Source organism: Phacochoerus africanus, chromosome 16 (genome assembly GCF_016906955.1).
Source record: "Phacochoerus africanus isolate WHEZ1 chromosome 16, ROS_Pafr_v1, whole genome shotgun sequence".
NCBI classification, from domain to species: domain Eukaryota; kingdom Metazoa; phylum Chordata; class Mammalia; order Artiodactyla; family Suidae; genus Phacochoerus; species Phacochoerus africanus.
In genome coordinates, this window is record NC_062559.1 from 6,492,498 (window position 1) to 6,515,360 (window position 22,863).

General features: G+C 48.3%; 2 protein-coding genes across 6 annotated transcripts; one reads left to right on the forward strand and one right to left on the reverse strand.

Annotated features, from left to right (window-relative positions):
• The first annotated feature begins 1,690 nt into the window (after window positions 1-1,690).
• On the forward strand, window positions 1,691-10,679 carry LOC125117397 (uncharacterized). Of its 4 annotated transcripts, XR_007132611.1 has the most exons (3): window positions 4,946-4,979; window positions 7,543-7,840; window positions 8,280-10,679. XR_007132611.1 is itself a non-coding variant. In XM_047763238.1 (2 exons), exons 1-2 carry the CDS (start codon window positions 1,777-1,779, stop codon window positions 8,296-8,298), a joined length of 711 nt encoding a protein of 236 aa, XP_047619194.1. In that variant the 5' UTR covers window positions 1,691-1,776; the 3' UTR covers window positions 8,299-10,679. The 4 variants fall into 4 exon arrangements, 1 of the variants encoding a protein (XP_047619194.1); XR_007132612.1 differs by lacking the exons at window positions 4,946-4,979; window positions 7,543-7,840; window positions 8,280-10,679 and adding exons at window positions 1,691-2,468; window positions 4,768-4,795; XM_047763238.1 differs by lacking the exons at window positions 4,946-4,979; window positions 7,543-7,840 and adding an exon at window positions 1,691-2,468.
• GIMAP8 (GTPase, IMAP family member 8) lies at window positions 8,164-22,150 on the reverse strand. 2 transcript variants are annotated; one of them, XM_047763237.1, is made up of 6 exons: window positions 22,024-22,150; window positions 21,398-21,598; window positions 18,456-19,116; window positions 15,866-15,911; window positions 12,451-13,077; window positions 8,164-10,098 (listed from the first exon to the last, which is right to left on the reverse strand). In XM_047763237.1, exons 2-6 carry the CDS (start codon window positions 21,463-21,465, stop codon window positions 9,434-9,436), a joined length of 2,067 nt encoding a protein of 688 aa, XP_047619193.1. In that variant the 5' UTR covers window positions 21,466-21,598; window positions 22,024-22,150; the 3' UTR covers window positions 8,164-9,433. The 2 variants fall into 2 exon arrangements, with proteins under 2 accessions (XP_047619193.1, XP_047619192.1); XM_047763236.1 differs by lacking the exon at window positions 22,024-22,150 and adding an exon at window positions 21,713-21,991 and having other exon boundaries at window positions 8,165-10,098.
• Window positions 22,151-22,863: the final 713 nt, after the last annotated feature.

The window sequence follows — 22,863 nt, forward strand, 5'->3', positions numbered from 1 at the left end:
ATCATATAGGCTCAAACCCATCATTAAAAATAAAAAAAAGAATATATTTTTTCTCACGTCCCTTGCCCACATTGTATGATTTTGATGTCTTTTTATTTTTTAATATCTTCATGTTTAGATCTGTATGCTGGCTTATAATTGCTTTCCAATTGTGGTTTCCTCCATCCTAATTCTTTTTTTTCACTTCTTTCTCTCTCTCTTTTAATTTAGAGAAGCCCTTTCAGTATTTCTTTTAGAATGGGCTTAGTATTGCTGTACTCTTTTAGCATTTGTTTGTTGGAGAAATTCTTTATTTCCCCTTCTAATTTAAATGACATTCTTGCTGGATAGAGTATTCTAGGTTGCAAATCTTTTCCTTTCAGCACTTTCAATATATCTTGCCATTCCCTTCTGGCCTGTAGTGTTTCTGTAGAGAAATCAGCTGATAGCCTTATGGGGGTTCCCTTATAAATAACACTTTGGTTTTCTCTTGCTGCCTTGAGAATCCTTTCTTTATCTTTAACTTTTGCCATTTTCATTATACTATGTCTTGGTGTGGACCTGTTTGGGTTCAGCTTGTTTGGGGTCCTCTGTGCTTCCTGTGTCTTGATATCCGTATGCTTTAGATTTGGAAGGTTTTCAGCCACAATTTCTTCACATATATTTTCAATCCCCTTTTCTTCTTCTTTTCCTTCTGGAATTCCTATTATGCGTAGATTGGCCTGCTTTATATTATCCCATGGAGCTCTTACATTGCTTTCATGTTTTGGCATTTGGTTTTCTGTCTGCTGTCCTGACTGGGTGATTTCTATGATTTTATCTTCCACGTCACTAATTCGTTCCTCTGCATTATTCATTCTGCTCTTTATTGCCTCAAGCTCAGTTTGTAGCTCTGCAAATGAATTTTCTAGTTTTTCTTTGTTCCTCCTTGTATTTTCTGGTTCCTTTAATGCAGAATCTGCATTCCTGTTCATATCCTCTCTTAATTCCTTCAGTATTTTCAATACCTCCCTTTTGAACTCAATGTCTGTCAGACTGCAGAGGTCTGTTTCCTTGTTGACTGCTTTAGGGGAATTCTCCTGTTCCTTTAACTGGGAATGGTTTTTGTGCTTCTTCATCTTGCTTGTGTTTTTCTGTGAGTTCGGGGAAGCCAAACTGTAGTCTTGTAAGGCTACTTCTATGAAAGAATACCCCTTTGTATTTTTTGGGGGGGTTACTATTTATTTTTGGTGTGGGAGTTTGAATATTTGCTGTCTCTTTCTTCGGTGTGAGCAGGCTTTTGTTCCCAGGATGCTCAGTGTGTTTTCAGGGAGAAGGAGGCAATGGCTGGGGCCAGCAGTCAGTTCCTGGTGGTTGGGCTCTCAATAGCAGCAAAGACCTGCAGGAAGGTGGCACAGGCTACTCGTAGTTGCAGGGCCCTGGAAAGCGGTAATAACCTTAAGGCAGATCTTCAAGGGGATCAGAGCATTTGGCAGGAGCAACAGCAGGGTGATTCCCAGGTGAGTGAGAGCAACAACGGCTTGTGTTTGATTGCAATGCCCTCCTCTGAGGTGATTGGAACCGCAGGTGGCGCCTGTGCAGGGACCCCTATTGGGAGGAGGCCATGACTATCTCTAGAGTCAGTGATAACTGTGGTGGTTTGCCCCTGCCTGCAGACCACGCAAGAAGCACACTGTCCCACTTAGCCCATGCAGGAGGTGCTGCACCAGTTGCTCCTAGTTGTAGGGTCTTGGGAAGGGACAGTGACCAAGGGTTCGGGGTCCCCCAGAGAGTTTAGCAGTGGCAGCTGCAGGGTGGATGTGTTCCCAGGGGAGTGAGAGCAACAGCATATGGTGCTTGGTTGCAATGCCCTTTTTTTCTTTTTTGGCAACCCCTGGGGGGACTGGGGTCACTGGTGGAGCCTCCATCACAGGCCCCCAGTGGTGGCAAGCCACACCCCCCCCCCCACAGTCCGTCCCTGCCACCTGTGGATCGTGCAAGAGGCACCACGAAGCACTTAGCCCCCTGATGCCCTTAGTCCACACAATAGGTGCCTGGCCACCTGCAGCCAGCACAAGTGCGCAATCTCCCCTCAACAAGCGTGGGAGGGGCGCCTGCGCATGCGCAGCCCCACACAGGAAGTTTCTTACGGCGCCTGCGCCTCCTCCTCTCCCGTCCCCCGATAATGGCGCCGTGCCTCTCCTGCCGGTCTGGATGTTCTCCCGGGTTCCCTCTGCCCTGGTGTTCCCCTCCTTAGCCTGTGGTGGTCCCCTCCTTAGCCCCTGGTGCACTGCTGCTCAGCCCCTCGTGCCACCCCCGTCCTCTCCCTGGACCGACCTCGGAGCCTGCGTCTCAGCGCCCCGCCCCGCCCGCGCGTCTGAGGCTGCGGTGCCCCGGCCTGCGGTTCAGCTGGTCTGTGCGGCTCTCACTCGGCTTTGCTGTCCTCAGTCCAGCGGCTGCGCTTTCTCGCGGACTTGGAGGTCCCACCGACTCAGCCCATCTTTGCTCAGGTAGGAGGCTTCCCAGGAGGTGAGTTCCTTTTCTCCTTCACGGCTGGCTCCCTCTCCGGAGTGCTAGTCCTGGCCCAATTGCTTTTCTTGCTCTTTTTTTCTTTTGTCCTACCCAGTTATGTCAAGACTTTCTTGCCGTTTTTGGAGGTTTAGGTTCTTCTGCCAGAGTTCAGTGGATGTTCTGTGCGCGTCCTTTTACAGGTTGATGTGTGTTTTTGATGTGTTTGTGGGAGAGAGCCCGACGTCTTAGGCCTCCGCCGTCTTTCTCCGCCTCGTATCTTCTTAAACCCGATGGAGGACACTGAACCTTCTTTGGCTCACACTTGATGCTCATCTATAATTTATTTAATATTATGAATATGTGGGGAATGTTTTAATGATTGTTAAAACATTTGGGACTCCAGATTGCTGTTCACAGGGTTTCCCAGCGCTGCCTGGATCTGGATGTAGGTGTTTCCCCAATTCAGTGATGTATATAAATCGCTATTTTTTCCTATTCTTTCTTAATGAGTAGAGGGTGGTGTTTTGTTAATTCAGTAAACTCTCTAATTCTTGCTTAACTGAGTGTAGTGATAATTTTGCTTGCTTAACTGAGTGTAGTTCACTGTTTTGTCAGTGAATCCTACAAACCTATGAAGTAAGGCTTTTGGCAAAACACCTAGTGGTTCAGCGGGTTAAGGGTCTATTGTTATCACTGCTGTGGGGCAAGTTCGATCCCTGGCCCGGGAACTTTGCACACCTCGGGCAGGGCCAAAAAAAAAAAAAAGAATATGAGATTTAAGACAGATCCTTAAAGCTACATGATGAATTGGGCTTGTCATCCACAGTGTGTGTGTGTGTGTGTGTGTGTGTGTGTGTGTGTGTATGTATGATGAAGAGGCGGGGGAACTGGCAGAAATGGGAGAGCTGCTATAAGAAGCAATGCAGGCAGAGGGGCAGGACCCTAAATACAAAAGGGTGTGACTACAGGAGTAAGAATACTGGAGGTTTAAATGGATGCACAACCTGAAGAGCTTTGCTTAAAATACCCAGGAGACTGAAATCTGTGGACAGATGAGAAGCATAAAAGGATAATAGGCAGAATACCATGACAATAGTTCTTCCTCGTTTAGTGAGTGTTTTTATCATAGATGGATATTTTTGCATTTTGTCAAAAATATTTCTGCCTCCATTGAGATGATTATGTGTTTTTTGTCTATCATTCTATTAATATGATGCCACACATTGATTGATATTTATATATTGAACCAATCTGGCGTCTCTGGGATAAATTCAGGAATCTGCTTCTTTCTGTAAGGTGCTGTATACTTTTTGCCAGCATTTTATTGAAGATTTTTATGTCTAAATACAGAGAGGCTATTGGTCTGTAGTTTCCTTTTCTTGCAATTTCTTTGTCTGGATAATACTGACCTCATAGAATAAATTGTGAAATACTTCCTCCTCTCTTAATTATTTTTTAAAGTGTTTGAGAAGTATTGGTATTAATTCTTCTTTAAATGTTGAGGGAGTTCCCTTGTAGCTCAGCAGGTTAAGGATCCAGAGGTGTCACTGCCATTGCTTGGGTTGCTGCTGCAGCATGGGTTCCATCCCTGGCCCAGGAACTTCCACATGCTGTGGGTACAGCCAAAAAGAAAAATAAATAAATGGCTAGTAGAACTCACCAGCAAAGACGTCTAATCTTTCTTAGAGGGCAGTTATTTTAATTACCAGTTTAATCTCTTACAGGTTATAGATATATTCAGATTTTCTTTTTTTTTTTTTTTTTAGGGCCTCACTCGCGGCATATGAAAGTTCCCAGGCTAGGGGTCGAATTGGAGCTGCGGCTGCCGGCTTACACCACAGCCACAGCAACATAGGATCCTTTACCCACTGAGCGAGGCCAGGGACGGAGCCTGCATCCTCATGGTTACTAGTCAGGTTCATTACCACTGAGCCAAAACAGGAAGTCCTATAGTCAGATTTTTATTCCATCTTGAGTCACTTCCAGAAGGTTGTGTCTTTCTAGGAATTTGTCCATTTCATACAAGTTCTATAATCTGTTGGCATACAATTGACCCTAGATTTTCCTTATATCCTTTGTATTTATGTAAGGTTAGTAGCTCTCTAATATCTTTCATTATGTAAGGTTAGTAGGACTGATTTTAGTAATTTTAGCCTTTTATCTCTTTGTAAGACTAGCTAAAGATTTGTTGAGTTTGTTGATACTTTTTCCCCCAAAGGGCCGATTTAGAGTATCATTGGTTTTTCTTCTTTTTTCTTTTTCTTCTCTTCTCTTTTTTTTTTTTTTTTTTTTTTTAAGGGCTGCATTTGTGGCATATGGAGGTTCCCAGGCTAGGGGTTAATCTGAGCTGTAGCCGCCCGCCTACACCACAGCCACAGCAACTCAGGATCCAAGCGCGTCTGCAACCTATACCACAGCTCATGGCAACCTCCACCACAGCTCATGGCAACGCCAGATCCTTAACCCACCGAGCGAGGCCAGGGATGGAACCTGCATCCTCATGGACTGTGGTGAGTTTTGTTACTACTGATCCATGACAGGAACTTCTCATTCATTTTCTTTCCTGCTTTTCTATTGTCTATTTCATTTATTTCTATTCTGATCTTTATTATTTCCTTTCTTCCATTTGCTTTATGTTTAGTAGTTCTTCTCTTTTCTGATTTCTTAAGATGCAAGATTTTATTATTTATTTTTTAATAAAGGCATTTACAGCATTAAATTTCCCTCTAGGCATCATTGCACTAGCTGCATCTCATAAGTTTTGGTATGTTTTAATTTTCATTCATCTTGAAATATTTTCTAAATTCTCTTGGGATTTCTTCTTTGGCCCATTGGTTATTTGGGAATGTGTTGTTTAATTTCCACATTTTTGTGTCAACAAAAATTCAACCCAGGGAGTTCCTGTTGTGGCTCAGCGGGTTAAGAACCCAACATAGTGTCTGTGAAGACACGGGTTTGATCCCTGTCCTCGTTCAGTGGGTTAAAGATCTGGTATGGCCACAAGCTGCAGCATAGGTCACAGATGCGGCTTGGATCTGGCATTGCTGTGGCTGTGGTGTAGGCCAGCAGCTGCAGCTCCAATTCAGTCCCTAGCCTGGGAACTTCTATATGATGTAGGTGCAGCCCTAAAAAGAAGAAGAAGGAAAAAAGAAAAAAATCCACCCATTTTTTAATCAGATGGTTTGGTTGGGTTTTTAAATATATTGAGTTGTAAGGGTTCTTTGTATGTTTTATTAGCCACATCATTTACAAATATCTTCTCCCCTTCAGTAGTTTGTCTTTTCATTTTGTTGATGGTTTCCTTTGCTGTGCAAAAGCTTTAAAGTTTAATTAGGTCCCATTCATTTATTTTTGCTTTTATTTCCCTTGCCTGAGAAGATAGAGATCGAAAAAATATTAAGACTTGGAGTCCCCATCATGGAGCAGCAGAAACAAATCCGAGTAGGAACCATGAGGTTGTGGGTTCGATCCCTGGCTTCGCTCAGTGGGTTAAGGATCTGGTGTTGCTGTGAGTTGTGGTGTAGGTCGCAGACGCGGCTCAGATCTGGCGTGGCTGTGGCTGAGGTGTAGGCTGGTAGCTGTAGCTCCGATTTGACCGCTAGCCTGGGAACCTCCATGTGACGCAGATGCAGCCCTAAAAAGCAAAAAAAAAAAAAAAAAAAAAAAAAATTAAGACTTATATCAGAGTGTGCTCTGCCTATGTTTTCTTCTAGAAGTTTTATGGTTTCTGGTGCTACATTCAGATCTTTGGTCCATTTTGAGTTTAGTTTTTAATATGGTGTGAGCAGATGTTCTAATTTCATTCTTTTACATGTAACTGTCCAGTTTTCCCAACACCACTCATTGAAGAGACTGTCTTTTCCCGACTGGATATTCTTGCCTCTGTTGTTGTAGATTAATTGACCGTATCTGCATGGGTTAATTTTTTTGGCTCTCTATTCTCTTCCTTGCATCTAAGTGTCTGGTTTTGTGCTACCACCGTACTGTTCTGTTTACTGAAACTTTGTAGTAGTGTGTGGGGTCAGCGAAGGTGATACCTCCAGCTTTGTTCTTTTTTCTCAGATTCCTATAGTATTATCTTATAGGGTAGCTCTGCAAGCAATGAATTCTTTCCCCTTATCTTTATCTGGGGATGTTTTATATTTCTTCTTCATTTTTGAAGAACAGTTTTTCTGGATAAAGAATGTGGGATTGACAGTCTTTCAGCACTTTGAATGTATTATCCTATGGGCCACTGGAGTCTATGGTTTTTGATGAGAAATCAGCTGTTAATTTTTTTTTTTTCTTTTTAGGGCTACACCTGTAGCATATGGAGGTTCCCAGGCTAGGGGTCAGATCCAGGCCATGCAGGATCTGAGCCACATCTATGACCTACACCACAGCTCACAGCAACGCCAGATCCTTAATCCACTGAGCAAGGCCAGGGATCAAACCTGCATCCTCATGGATACTAGTCAAATTCATTAACCACTGAGCCACAACGGGAACTCCTCAACTGTTAATCTTGTTGAGGATCTTTATACATGATAGGTCACTTCTCTTCTTGCTTTTTTTCAAGATTCTCTTCCTCTTTGTCTTTTGTTTGTTGGTTGGTTGGTTGGTTGGTTATGTCTGCAACACCTGAAAATTTCCAGGCCAGGGATTGAACCTGTGCCACAGCAGCAACCTGAGCTGCCGAGGTGACAGCACTAGACCCTTAACCCCCTAGGGAACTTCTGTCTTTGTCTTTTGGCAGTTTGATTGTAGTGGGTGTAGGTCTCTTTGAGTTTCTTAGATGTGTTGATTAATGTTTTTCATCAAATTTTGGAAGTTTGCCATGATTATTTCTTCAGTTATTCTTCTTGCTTCTTTCTTCCGTCCTCTGGCAATGTATATGAACATTGCTTAGCCTACACAGTCCCCACCCCATGCAGCGCCATTGTCACCTGCTCCATCATGGGTGGCACTCTGGGATTTGTTCCCGCCTTCAAGCTGAAGGGAAGCTCTGGGAAGAGGCACAGATTGCCTTTTGGATTTGATTCCGTCCATGTTCCTGGCTTTAATACTGGCTACATATATTTGTCCTTGCTGTAGTGTAATGCCCAGAGTGGAAGATTCCTGAGCTGGCAGAGGCCTGGTGAAGTGACCGTCACCTAGTTCAAAGGTGTTCAGACACCAGAGATGCAAAACCTTCACCAGAGTCGAGGGATCTAAACATCTCCATTTCCTCTCCATGGAAGCATGCTCTTCCCCCAAGTCAGAAAAATGGGAAGCAAAAAGGAGAACATGAACTTACAATATAATGCATCTTTATTATTTCATTCGACTGACTATATTTACACACATTTTCCAGGATTTGTCATATGAAGGCTACGTAGACTACAAAGGAATGGTGAGAGTCCCTGCTCTTATAAATGGGTTAATGTCAAGGTAACCTGACACTTGGAAATTTTTAAAAAGCAGATGACACAGTTCATGTCCTCAAAGCATGTATAAAATGGTTGATATTGAAAACATCTTAAAAAAAGGGGAGGGGCATCCTGTTGTGGCTCAGTGGTTAACGAATCCTACTAGGAACCATGAGGTTGCAGGTTTGATCCCTGGATCGGGTGTTTCTGTGAGCTATGGTATAGGTTGCAGATGCAGCTCGGATCCCACGTTGCTGTGGCTCTGGCGTAGGCCAGCAGCTACAGCTCTGATTAGACCCCCTACCCTGGGAACCTCCATGTGCCATGGGTGTGGCCCTAGAAAAGACAAAAAAGACAAAAAAAAAAATCTGACATCCAGCTGGGAGAAAATTCTGGAGTTCTCATCTTGTGTATCACCGGCAGGAGGCAGCTCTCCATGTAACCTGCTCAGCCGTGACTAGGACATCACCATCTCGGAATCAAGGAGCATCTTTAAGTGCAGAGGCTGCACACTGATGAGTGGGGGCAGAGAGGCAGAAAGAAGCGGGAAGGTCAGTGCTACACTGGTCCCAGACGGCCTACTCCTGGACTTCTTAATGTGAGACACAGTAAACCCCTAATGTGTTTAAGCCATTATTATTCAAGTGCTTTCAGCCTTAACCTATTCCTAAGCCTCATGGACAAGACAGAGAGAGAGAAGTTTTCAATAACCTTTTCTAGAGGAAATCTAGAATTTTACTTAGAATTTTAAACTTTTCAAGACTGTCCAATCTTGGCAATTTTACCATGCTTCTCATTATGGTTCTAGTCTATTTCACTGTGAATGATTAGCAATAAAGTCTTTTGAAACTTCCCCAACTCCCTGCAGGGACAGCAAAGGAGGGCAGACTGGGCCCCCCTTTCCACTCAAGCTTGGTACGAGGAAGGAAGGACTGGCTTCCATGTGAGGAAAGGAAAGTCCTGAGTCCTGTCCCAGTGGCGATGGGGTTGGGGTGGGGGCGCTCAGGGCATCGGGCAAGCAGGGCTGGGCAACAGAGAGCCCACATGAGTCCAGTGTCTCGTCTCTACCATGCTCAGGAGTTGGCTGCACACTGTCCTACTCTCATGCATTTGAGTCCCCTGGTTCTTGTGTGATTATCTGTATTCTGACACTAGGTTGGCCTTGTCCTTGGTCCCAGTGTCTCTCCCGATTTCACTCTACCTACACAGGTGAGGTGACTCTTGTGACTTGGCTCTGAAACTTAATACCAGCCTCATCTCAGAAGCTTTTTTTCCAGATTTCCCCACCTTATTATTATTTTTAATTTTCCCACTGTACAGCCCACCTTATTTTTTCTTTCTCCTTTATCAGCTCCTGCTACCGGCCCCAGCCTGATCATTTCTTTACCTCCCAAGCGCTGAAACATCATAAGGTGAAATGCGTGGACCTCTCAAGTCCCCAAAGTCATGGGCCGTCTTCCTAGTCCAGCAGTCCTCCAGTCCTCCCATGCCCCCCACGCCTGCAGCCTGAGCGTATCTTTAACTTCAAGAGACCCCAGGTATTTCCACTTCCTATCGTAACTCATCTTTTAAATTATTCAGTAGTTTGCGGGGCTGAAATACTTCCCACGAAGCATTTTAAATGCATTGCCTACAGTCTCCCACACAGGAGGATATTTGTACCCTCCATGGCACTTGATGAGTTTACTGGCCTTTGTCAACAGGACTCTCGCCTGTTCTTCCCTGGCCTGGCCAGTTTCCTTGTTATTAAAAGCGCAATATTCCCCCTTGCATTTTTCCATTATGTTCCGGAGATACTTGTTCTCTGTGTTTTTGACATAATCTTCGAGCTCCTCAGCCCCGAGGTCTTCTCTCCGGGTGAAGAGCACCATCAGGCATTGCATAGCTTCTGCTCCAAAGATGGCCTCGAGCCCCGCCACGGCCTTTCTGTCCTCTTGAGTGATCCGCCCCAGCTGCAAAACCAGGACCAGGACCGTACTCCCTTCTTTATAGTAGGCCTTACATCTTTTGACCTCCTCCGCTTGCTGGGCTGGCCCTCCCTCAGTCCCCGAGGCCAGGCAGAAGGAGGGCGTGTCCACGACCTCAACGTCCTGCCCCTCCCACGTGGTCTTGCTCTTCTGGCACGTCTTGGTGACGGGCTGCGCTCTCAGCTGAGACCGGAACTCCTGCCTCCCGAGGATGGTGTTCCCGCTGGCGCTCTTCCCCGTCCCACTCCTTCCCGTGAGGATAATGCACAGGCACTCTGTTGAAAGGCAAGCAAGGAAAGACCCGTGACCATGGACTGATCTGCATGCACCTCTCATCTCAAGGCTGTGGCCATTTATTACAGCAGAGGGTGCTCGGAGAGCATCAGAGCTGCCCTCTCACCTGGCCGCTCCATCCCCAAGCACAGGAACAGCTTTGTCCAGATCACACAGCCTGTGAACCCAGAGGCACAGCGCAGACCACAGCCTCTGCCTGGTGCTCACCCACTGAGGCCAGCCCTGTTTCCGTCTCTGCATTTGCTCTACCCCCTTTTCCTGGCACCTCTCTGGATTCCCTGACACCCCATGAGTGCCAGTGGCTTGATCACTCTTCACCTGCTTAGCCCCATGCAGTCCACACACCCCATCTCTGTCTTCTGTTCCTGCTGTAACAGTGTCTTCCCACTGCCAGTGACTGCTAAGTGTAGCAAAAACCCCTTGATGTACGTGGAAAATGACTCCTTAGAATGGACTTTTCGTGACAAAGCAACTACATGTGTCATTAATGGATTAAGCGGTTCCTTCAGTTATACCAGGCTAAAATTCGCTTCTCATTAAAACCACAGTTATCTTTTTTCTATCAAAGTACAGTTGATTTACAATGTCTCTGGTACACAGCAAGGTGAGTCAGTTACCCACATATACATAAATATCTAAAAACCAGATGAATCTTAATTGTGTCTCGTGTCAGTGAGTCAAAGGCACTTCCTGGTTATGACAGCGGATGTCCACTAACACTGCTCTGTGCGAGGTCAGTGACGAGAATAGGGAGCGCCTGTTGGGTTCCTGGGTGCAATCCCTGGCCTCGCTCAGGGGATGAAAGGATCTGGCATTGCTCTGAGCTAGGGTGTAGGTCACAGATGCAGCTTGGATCCGGCATTGCTGTGGCTGTGGTGTAGATGGGCAGCTACAGCTCCGATTGGATCCCCTAGCCTAGGAACCTCCATATGTCGCAGGTGTGGCCCTAAGAAGACAAAATAATAATAATAATGGAGAAAAAATGTCCCTCTAAGTGAAAAGAGAGCTGCACAGAGTTTTTCCAATATGCGTTATCGGAGGATTCCTTATGAGTTTGCGCTTGTATTTTGAGCTCTCTCTCTCTCTCCCAGTCAGGTCTCACAGATCTGACAGTGAATTCTTTACCAAGTTACTGATATCCACCCCAAAACAGAGCGAGAGAGAGGAGAGCCCATCCCGTGCCCTTCCATCCGGGAGAAATTACTGAATTGCTCATCCTGAACCCGCACTCTCACAGTTACACTTACAGGATAAATAAATAGGTTAATCTTCTGACACCCTCATATTTGCACTTTAGTCCCCACTTCCATGCCCTCAGTATGGTCCTCAGGTACCTCTATAGTCTGGTCTAAATCCCCCATCCCCCATCCAGAGACGGGAACCCTTTATCTCCATCAAGACGCACCTTTGTGCCCTCCGTGTAGCATGGCCAGTTCCACCTCTGAGCTTCAAGCTGCTCATGTGCTCTCAGGCGCTTTCTGCTCAGCCATCCAAACTCCACCCACTCTCCGAAGCCCGGTTCACATGGGGCTCCCTCCACACAGCCCCTCCAGACTTCCCCACGCCTGGGCTTCTTTGGGAGGCTCCCCAGCACCTAACTCCCCCTTACAAATGCGAAGAGGTGCACACACAGATAGGCGCCTTTTGGTCTGAGGTTCCTCCCCGGGTGGGGCTGTTTGGAGCAGAAGAGAATGGGATGGGCAGCGCTGGGCCGGGAGGATCTCAGCTCAGGTCAGCAGGACACACGGCCCTGCGGGGGTGGGCACTTCTGCTTAAGCAGCAGACAGGGTAGAGCGGCTGGGCTCGTGAAGCCCACTCAGTGCCGTATGGGGCACCCCCATCAAGAGCATTCAGGCTCACTGTCCTCATCCAGTCAAAACGCCCCTCGCCCAACAGAGGGACGAGCGAAGACCCTAGCGACCGAGGGGTCTGGAGGAAGGGGGAGGAAAGGAAGAAGCGGAGGGAGGGAGAGCTGAGGGAGGAGAGGAGCAAAACCAAGGATCCCGGACTCTCGTCACCAGCACTGAGGAGTGCTGAGCCCTGCGCGGTAGACACACTGTGGGAAAGACAAGGGGCTGGAGAGGGCCACCTCCCTCCCTCGAGACGCTCCCCACCCAGCCCAAGAGCTGGGAGAAGGGTCGGGAGAAGATTCAGGACAGTGCGTGGAAAGTCGCATGACTTCAGTAAAATGTGAGGAAGAACAGAGAAAGGGAGAAGAGTTGGTGCCTAGGAGGGGCCTGTCCTTTTGATCTTCTCTAAGCCCTTCAGAAAGTAAAGTTCTTGCCTCACTGATTTGTTGAGCAGGCATAAGAGGCTTTCTATACATCGTTTACCTTTCCCTGTGAAGGTGCAAGGCCGGTCCCCATTCTGCTGCACCAGGCTCACAATGTCTTGCAGGATCCCGTCCACCTGCCGTTGCTGCTCTTCCCCTGCTGCTCTGTAGTTGAAGATGCTGTATCGGTTTTTACACTCCTGGATGTACTGGTAGAGGGTTTTAGCCCTGATTTTTAAGTATGTCTCTAAATCCTGATTCCCTAGATCTTCTTTCCTGGTGAGGAGGATGATCACGTGGTTTACGAATTTGTCTCCAAACATTCTTCGGAGGGTGTTCAGCACGGCCTCATCTTTCTCATTGAAAGAGCCCAGGGGGATCACCAGCAGGAAGACATGGGGACCTGGAAAGGTGTTGCTCAACAGGTCTCGCGCAACGGCCTTTGGAGAGGAGAAGTCTGGGGTATCAATAACGCAGACTTTCCTCCCTCGCCAGATTCTGCTCTCAGACTTAAACGTCTGGGTCACTGACTCTTCACTATAGCGGGTCTCAAAGACCCACCTCCCCAGAAGGCTGTTTCCGGCTGTGCTTTTTCCAACACCGCGCTTCCCCACGAGCAGGACCTTCAGGGCCCACGGCCCAGGGTTCTGCTCCCATCCTGCGGCCCTCTGCGGCTCCTCCCCCGGCCCTGGGACAAAAGGACAGAGAGTCAGAGTCTCTTCTTGCAGTTGAATACAGACATGTAGACAGGTTTTACGATTTCTTATAAATCTCTTTGGAGATTTCAAGGACCACTTGCCAGTTTTTATCGAGAATGGCAGTAGTGCTCTGAAACAGTAGAATTCTAGTCCTAGGCAGAGCTACCCATCCAAATGAAAGCTCTGGAAAGGGCCATGAACAACTTAAGAGATGTGTAAAGGGGAGTTCCTGCTGTGGTGCAGCGGGTCAAGGATCTGATGGCAGCGGCTCCGGTAGCAGCTGTGGCTTGGATTCAATCCCTGGCCCTCAGGAACTTCCATGTGCCGGAGGTGCGGCCATAAAAAAGAAAGATGCGTAAAGGGCTTGAGATTCCCAGGAACATGAAAATGTTAAACTTGGTCTTCACTGATCGTGAGCCTCAAAATTCCTCTCATTTGGCTACCAGAGGAACCTACTGGGGCATGAAGCCCATGGGTCAAGGTAGAGCTGGGGAAAATGAGTTTAAACTGGATGCAGTTTAAACTCACTTTAAATTCATAAAATAGGATACAGCTCAGCAATTTAACACAAAGGGAAGTACTGATGTGCAGCCTGGATGGACCTCTGAAACAGGCTAAGTGAAAGAAGCCAGACTCAGAACCACGTGCGACGTGATGTCATTATCTGGAGTTCAAGAACACCCCAAATTAATCCATGTTGATAGAAAAGTCTGGAGAGTGGTCCCCTTTGGGGACGGACAGTGAGAGCTTCTAAGAGCATCCGTATCTTTTGGATGGTAGTCACGTGTGTGTGGATACGTAAAAAGCCCCCGAGCTGTATATTTAAGATTTGTACACTTCACTCTATGTAAATGACACCTCAGTAAGTCACCTGTGCCACGAAACTGTCTCTCCACATGTACCCTGTCCCAGTCACTTCTCCCATGATCGCAGGTCAATACCAGACCCACACACTGAGCACATGAGGAGTCAGAAATCACAGAGAGTCTCTGAGTCTGTATCTTCCAGTGTGTATCAGGGCGAATGACCCTCAGTGTCTGAACCGCAAGTCCCCGCGGGGTGGGGGATGAACACGACATTTCAGGAAAGCAGCTGAAATGCTCGGAACACCACGCCTGGTTATGCTGCCTTGGAACAGTTATGACTTTCCCCCCATATCACCCCACAGGAGCCCACAGCCTATAAGAAGTCTTTCCTAACAACCACTTTCTGAGGTGCTCCCTGGCCCCCATGCTGCTCTACACGCCCTCACCGCCACAAGTCAATCAACACAATTGTGTTCAGTACCCAGAGTGTGTCGACTGAAGGGCATCAACAGAATTTTTTTTTTTTGTCTTTTGTTGTTGTTGTTGCTATTGCTATTTCTTGGGCCGCTCCCGCGGCATATGGAGGTTCCCAGGCTAGGGGTTGAATCGGAGCTGTAGCCACCGGCCCACGCCAGAGCCACAGCAACGCGGGATCCGAGCCGAGTCTGCAACCTACACCACAGCTCACGGCAACACCGGATCCTTAACCCACTGAGCGAGGGCAGGGACCGAACCCGCAACCTCATGGTTCCTAGTCGGATTCGTTAACCACTGTGCCACGACGGGAACTCCTATCAACAGAATTTTAACACCCTACTTCTGTCCCAGTTCACCTCTTTCTGGCTACGTTTACTCTTCTGTAAAATGAGAAAAATGGAAGTAACGCCTTGATAGGATTGTGAGGAATGTATCGCGGGGTTGTTATGAGGATTATATGTATATCCTATGCTGTGACAATTGAATAATTTATATATATTAGGTGGATAATGTACATTTCACAGCATAGAATGTCAGCTGCAACTCCTCCCCTTTTTTGAATTGTAATTATAATTATTATTTTGGGGAGTCCCACAAGGACAGAGAAGGTAGCTCTCTTATTCACTGATGAATATTCCATTCTTACACAGAGCTGGCCTGGAAATAACCTGAAAATCCATCAATAAAGAGACAGTTGGGAGTTCCCATTGTGGCTCAGCAGTAACAAACCCGACAAGTATCCATGAGGGCGCAGGTTCGATCCCAGTTCCTGCCCAGTGGGTTAAGGATCTGGCATTGCTACAAGCTGTGGTGTAGGTTGAAAATGCAGCTCGGATCCTGTGTTGCTGTGGCCATGATACAGGCCAGCAGCTGCAACTCCAATTTGATCTCCTAGCCTGGGAACTCCCATATGCCACAGGTGCAGCCCTAAAAAAAAGGAAAAAAAAAAAAGGAAAGAGATGGTTGAATTAGTCGTGTATGCCTGTGGCATGCACCACGTTGCCTCTACTAAACAGAAGGAGGCAGATCTGTATGTACTGACTTAGGCAGTGTGCAGGATGCATTGCTAATGGCCATCAGCACACGGATACTGAGTTCCATCACTGAATTCTGCAGGTGTTATTCCGTTTAGTGTTATCCATGAAGCAGTGGCTTCTGCTTCCCAGAAGGAGTCTAAAATTGGGTAGTGCTGGACCCAAGGCTGGGGAGGAGAAGCTGAGTGAGGAAAGAAGCTGCAAGAGGCAGGCCCAGCTCTGTAATATTTCAGAGAAGGCCAGGGACACCCACACTACGTTCAGAACCTCTGCTGGCACCGCCTCTACTCACAAGAGTTAGTAGTTTCCTGGGGGACAGACAATAGGCACCCATCTGAGCGAGGGCTCTGGGGTGCCTTTTGTTCTGACTTATCTAGATATTTTTTCCACTTCATTTTGATGCATGATGCCTTCAAAAGAATACACATATGAGCTTAACATTTTCTGAAGAATTATCTTACCAGGTGGATGGTCCTCCTTCTGAGCTGTAGCGTCATTCACACAATCCTAGAAGGAAAATAAAGGGGGAAAATGAGGCGCACGGATCTAAAAGCCCATCATTTCACACAGTAAAGGAATGGAGACACAAGTATAGAGTTCAGAGTAACATGATGATTAGGTTGTAGTCAAATCAAGGTCACGGTCATGGTCACGGTCACCACTGGCTTGTGGAGTCCTGTCCATAAGAAAGCCAACCTTGAGACCCCACTGCTGCTGCTTCTGCTGCTGCTGCAACTGATTTCCCAGAAGTGAGAAGGTGGGTTTTGTTCTCACTCAGAGGAGCCTCACAGATGCCAGCCAGCCAAGGCCATTGTTCCCAAAGTTCTTTCTAACTCCCCTTCTCCACAGTCCCTAATAGTAGCAGTAATTCCTTCCAAAGTCTCCCAGAGTTTCTGCTATTCCTGGAGACAATGTAGAGGCTTAAGAAGACCTTCTGGGAGTTCCCGTCGTGGCGCAGTGGTTAACGAATCCGACTAGGAACCATGAGGTTGTGGGTTCGATCCCTGGCCTTGCTCAGTGGGTTAAGGATCCGGTGTTGCCGTGAGCTGTGGTGTAGGTTGCAGACGCGGCTCGGATCCCGCGTTGCTGTGGCTCTGGCGTAGGCCGGTGGCTACAGCTCCGATTGGACCCCTAGCCTGGGAACCTCCATATGCCGCGGGAGCAGCCCAAGAAATAGCAAAAAAGACCAAAAAAAGAGAATAGCTTCTGGACTCCCTGGAAGAAGCAATTGGTCAAGTGATGCCTGTGCTGTTGCATCTGAGGGACGAGGGGGAGAGAGGAGATTGGAAACCAAGTATCTCCAGCATCTTCTTCCCTCACCGCACCCTCAGTTGAGAAATGATGCTTCTCCTAACATGAGACCCCATAAAATCTGGAACCTTCCCCATGCAGGTGGGCAGATGTCAACAACCAAGGATGGGAAGCCAAACGTGTAATTAACACGCCCTTCACCTGCCTGGTGAAGCCTTATGCTCACTCTTCAAATTTAAACTGGCATGCCATCAAAAGAATGTGAAACAAAGATATACAACCTTAATGAACCTGCTCTTCTAAGAAGCCCCCTCTACTTTATTTCAACCTGATCTTTGTGAAACCTCCAAGCCACCCAAGGAAGTTTCTCCCCTACCTTCTCCTTGGCCTTATCCCAAACCCCTGGCATCTTCCATCACTCTCTCCCTGGGTCCTCTCCATTCAGCTCTAATTGTCAGGCTTCTTTCCCCATAGATAGCCAGCTCAAACACTTTGGGGTTTTTTTAATGCAAAAGATTGTTACGATGAAAATGTGTGTGGTCTAAAAATTAATCACTTTTTCATCTCCAAGCCACTAGATAAATATATGTCCTTCTACGTTTTTCTATGTTTATATATGTGAATTCTCCCATATGAATTTATGGAGAGCCTTACTGAGATTTTTTGTTTTCCAATCTGCTTAAAAATATGTCCTGTACCTTTGGGCAAGTGAATACACATAGACTAAGCTCACTTTTTTTTTAAGCACATATGAGTTCCATAGGATGGGCACATACAACCAATTCCACCATTTCTCTATTGACAGACCTTCAGGTTATTTCTGGTTTTACTATTTCAAAATACGCAATGATAAATACTCTTGTATGGAGTTCCCACTGTGGCTCAGTGGTAATGAACCCGACTGGTATCCATGAGGACATGGGTTCGATCCCTGGCCTCCCTCAGTGGGTTAGGGATCCGGTGTTGCCGTGAGCTTTGCTGTAGGTTGCAGATAGGGCTCAGATCCTGCATGGCTGTGGCTGTGGCGTAGGCCGGTGGCTGCAGCTCTGATTCAACCCCCTAGCCTGGGAACCTCCATATGCTGCAGTGCGGCCCTAAAAAGCAAAACAAAAGCAAAACAAAACATTCTTGTATATACATCTTTATATATGCTTTTTTTATTTCTGAGTGACAGGATCCTGAAAGTGAGCATCTTGCTCAGTCCCTGGCTTGTTTGCGTCCTTCATGGCTCCCTAATTTTTTTGAACCTTCTACATGTCTAATAATGATAACAACAGCTAAAAATTAGTGGACAGTTACCCATTTTCAAGTGCTGGCAAACAGCAGTGTAAGCATTTCATTTAATCCTCACAACCATCCCTGAGATGTAGATCATTATGTCTGTTTCGCAGAAGAGGGAACTAAGGTACTGTGGTCCACAAAACAGACGTGAGTTCTATCCTCATGGCTTTGGGGGAGGCAAGCATTGCAGATGCGTTCGTGGGCGTCTATTGATACGATGATGCTATGTGAGGAAAGGGCACCGCCTTCCAGGGCGCCATCAGGACGACTCTCTGAGGACGTGTGTGGAAGCTGTGGCAGGTGGTAAATAAAGGCAGACCTGGTACGAGGTGGGACGGGAGAGGGGAAGGGTCAAGGCAGGGAAAGTCGCAGGTCCAAAGCTCTAGTCCATGGCCATGAGCGTAACTCAAGGACCAAAGGGAAGGCTGGTGAGACCAGTGCGGAGAGAGCAGGGGAGAGGGTGAGGGGCCAGGTCATGCCTGGCAAAGGGCCCTTGGACACCTTCACAAGAACTCTCACCTGGAATCCACTGCCTTCGTTTCTCAAGGTCACGTAGTAGGGTCCTTGGTTCTCATCCACCAAACACTTGACTTTGTAGAGGAGCCCCTTCACCTGGGCATCGCACTCACCCTCACGTGCCTTGTTGTTGAAGGCACAGTATCGGCCACCAAAGTGTTGAACCATCTCTCTAAGAGACCTGTCATTCTCAATGTAATTTTTCAGCGAGTCATCCTGCAAATCGTCCTTCCGAGTGAAGACGATAATGACGTGCCTCCGGGCTTCGGGTCCAAACACCTCCTGGATGCCCTGGACTGTCTTTCTGTCCTCCACCTTATAATGGCCGATGGGAATTACCAGAAGCAGGGCGTGGAGGCTGGGAGCGGAGAGCTCCAAGCAGCGCTCAGTGTTGCGTTGCTTGTCATTGTCACAAGCCATTGAGGAGAAAAGGTCGGGGGTGTCGATGACCACAACCTCCCTCCCCTGCGTGGCCCCCCTCTCCCTCTGGCACGTTTTAGTCACCATCTGATCACTGAATTTTGAGTTAAACACGTATTTGCCCAGAATAGTGTTTCCTGTGGCACTTTTCCCTGAGCCACGTTTCCCTAAGAGAAGCAGCCTCAGTTCCAACACGGAGCCCCCCTGCTCTGCCTCTCTGTCCTGACACAGGCTTCCACTGGTCCTGTTGGGACAAAAAAAGGCAACACGTCAATGTTGAACTCACAAAAACAGACCGGACAGAGGAAGTGCAAGGACGTACCTTCTCTCTCTGACTCTAGCTTTTCCCTAAATATTGAGAAAACCCAAGTCCTACACTCAGACTAGACTGAGACAAGGAATCCTGTTTCCCAGACTCTTCTCTGTGCTCCTGTCTCTGAAATAAGCCCATGTCGGTAAAATGACAAATACTGTTGCTTGGCTCCACATACCCCTTTCTCTATATACGTCACTCACTCTATGAGCTGGAGGAATGCTAGACTCTCTCTGTGACACACAGAACCGTGTTCCCCACAAGGGGTCCTGGGATCTGTGACCGTGTTCGTTACCTTACATGGTAAAAGGGCCTTGTTCATGTGACCAAGGCTCTTGAGATGGAGGGGCAATCTTGGGTCATCCAGGGGCACCCAATATAAGAGGGTCTTAGAAAAGGGAGGTAGGAAAGTCAGAGTGAGAAGGAGATGTGAGAACAGAAGCAGAGGTCAGGGACAGAGAGAGGCTTGCCAGTGCGACGCTGCTGGCCTTAAAGATGGAGGGAGGGGCCGCAAGCCAAGGAGAATGCAGGCATCTCTAGAAGCCAGAAAAGGCCAGAAAATGGATTCTCCATGGGGCCCTCAGTAGGATCACAGCCCTGCCCAACACCTTGATTTTAGGACTTTTGACCTCCAGAAATAGAACGAGCTTGTGAGGGGAGTGCCCATTGTGGCTCAGCTGTAAATGAACCTGACTAGTATCCATGAGGACGCAGGTTCGATTCCTGGCCTCGCTCAGTGGGTTAAGGATCCGGCGTTGCCATGAACTGTGGTGTAGGTCACAGATGAGGTTCGGATCTGGTGTTGCTGTGGCGTAGGCTGGTGGCTACAGCTCTGATTTGACCCCTAGCCGGGGAACCTTCATATGCTGCAGGTGCAGGCCTAAAAAGCAGAAAAAAAAAAATGAGTCTGTGAATTCTTAGTAACTAAGGTTGTGGCGATTTGTAACCACAACAAAAGAAAACCAATTACGTGCTCTCCCAGCTTCCCTTCCAAAGAAGGGTGTCCTTGTGAGCCAGTTCTCCCTGATGATAATTTAGGGAATGCTTGCTTGGGCCTTCTGAGAATGCTATTGTTTTCCCCATGGTAGGGACAGACTTAAATTGAGAGCTCCTTACATCACCCTTCCCTCTTCTTCATGCATGACATTTCAATGTGACTGCTGGAACGGCAGCTGATATCACAGGGCGATGAGGTAAAAAGTAAGAAGAAAAAAAGTCAATATGTATCATCAAGCTAGGACAGCAAAGTGGGAGTTTCCTAGTGGCTCAGTGGGTTAAAGATCCAGCGTAGTCACTGCAGTGGTTTGGATCACTGCTCTGGCGTGGGTTTGATTCCTGGTACAGGAACTTCCATATGGTTCAGGAGTGGCCGAAAAAGAAAAAAAAAAAAAAGAGAGACATGCACCCCCATGTTCACTGCAGCGCTATTCACAACAGCCAAGACAGGGAAACAAATGTCCCTGACAGATGAATGGATTAAGATGACCTGGTACCTATACACAATGGAATACTCCTCAGCCGTCAAAAAGAATGAAACAATGCCATTCATAGCAACGTGGATGCAACTAGAGATTTTCATACTAAGTGAAGTAAGTCAGAAAGAGACGGACAAATACTATATGATATCACTTATATGTGGAATCTAAAATATGGCACAAATGAACCTATCTACAAAACAGAAACAGATTCACAGACATGGAGAACAGACTTCTGGTTGCTGGGGTTAGGGTGGGGGGAGTGGGAAGGACTGGGAATTAAAGATTGATGGACGCGAACTATTACATCTGCAATGCATGGACAACAAGGGCCTACTGTACAGCATAAGAAACTGCCCCCCCCTCCCCGCGCGCTGACTTCCCTGGGCTGGGGGCGGGGGGCGGGGGGAGCGCCCAGTGTCACAGCCCAGGAGTCCGGGGATCTCTGGGGAGTGGACCCGCCCCCTCCTTTTTTCTTCGGGCCTTCATCTCAACCCTGGGGGGAGGGCAGCCCCTCCCAGACTCGCTTCTTCCTAGAAAGGCAGGTGCGACTCCCCAGGGATGCGACCTCTGTCTCCGCCCCTCAGCCCCCCGCTGGGGAGACCGGCGCTGGAGAAGGAGGGACACCCCAGAAATCAAGCCCTCCAGGTGGCTGTCTCCGCGCCCTGGGTGTCTGCCTTTCCCAGCCTCCTGCCCACGCGTGTAGGCACAGAACCCGCCACGGCGCACACACGTACCTCGGTCCTGTCCCCGGGCCCGTCCCAGTTTCAGGACCTCTTCGTTCCGCCCGCGTCCATCTCTCCATCGCTCGGCTGGGCGGCAGCAGCTGCTGGAGCCCCTCAGGCCCACGGGCGCCGCAAAGAGGCTGGAGGAGACGGCAGGGGAGAGGAGAGCAGGGCGGGACCAGCCTCGCGGGGTCAGGGTCTTCCTGAGTGTTTCTGAGGAGGAAGAGAACCAGATTTGCACTGCAGTAGGAAGGGGAAGTTGAGAACTGATGCCAAGATCGCAGGGTGAGGGCGGTCGGGGGTCAGGGCGGGACCGCCCCCACCTACCCCGCGGGCGGGCGGCGGAGGAAGGCTGGTGAGAGGTGGCGCAGAGGCTCCGCTGGGGCTCAGGGGACCGGGCAGCGCCCTGGCCGAGCCTGGGGAGGGTCCCTCGAGAAGGATCTCTGTGCCTGTGCCGAGCACACGAGAGGACCTGCAGGTTGCTTCTTGTTCTGAGAACAGTCTGGGGCCTCTCAAGGCTCCAGCGGCGGGAGGGGGAGCGCCCGCAGCAGGTGCTTCTTCTCCTGCGGGTCCTCGCCTCCACCTCTCAGCCCGGTCCTTTCCCAAGTTGGGAGTGAAAACAGGAGCGCTCTGTTTACCTCCTCGCCCCCACTGCCCGAAGCAGAAGCAGCCGTAGAGCTTCTGCGAACAGCTCCTCACCGCCTTGGGGGGGGGGCCCTCGCTGAAATCCCCCTCCGGAGTCACCCCGGGGGGCCTCGGACCAGCACTGCTTCCCAGGCTAAAGATTTCCTTCCCGGGGCAAGTGCGCATTTGAAATACTTGAACTTTGATGCTTTCGAAGGGTTCATAAAACGAAACTCTTTGGGGGAGCCATAAGCCTTAAAAGCTTTCTGTTTCAGAAGGAAGTTAAACACCAAGACCTTATTTTATTTTCCAGTGGTTACAACACTTAACATTGAATTTGCCATCTTAGCCATTTTTAGGTGCACAGCTCAGCAGTGGCAGGTACAGTCACATGGTGCAAAAAGCTCCAGAATTTTCCATCCCGCAGCCTCAAGCACTGGACCCCGTCAATAAGAGTCCTCCTCCCCAGTCCCTGGTAACCATCCGCTACTCTCTGTTTCTAGGATTTTGATGACTTGAGGTACTTTAGACCGCGTTTGCCCTTTTGAGGCTGGCTTTTTCTGCTTTTTTATGTCTTCCATAGGCTGGGTCTTTGAAATGTCTGAGGTGGGACTGAGCTTCCAGAGACATCCACCCCCACCCCCTGGGGAAGGAGGAGCTGTGGGGGCCCCCACGGCTGCTCCGTCCTGTGTGGTCCCCCCACCCCCAACCAATGGGCTGGTCTTCAAGGGCTAGGGTGACACAGCCAGACTTGGAGGGGAAACGGACAAAGGTTCTGCTATCCCCCGCCCCACTTACCCCCTTTGTAATGAGGACCCGGAGCCAGGAAGAATCCCCATCCTCTACAGGGCACT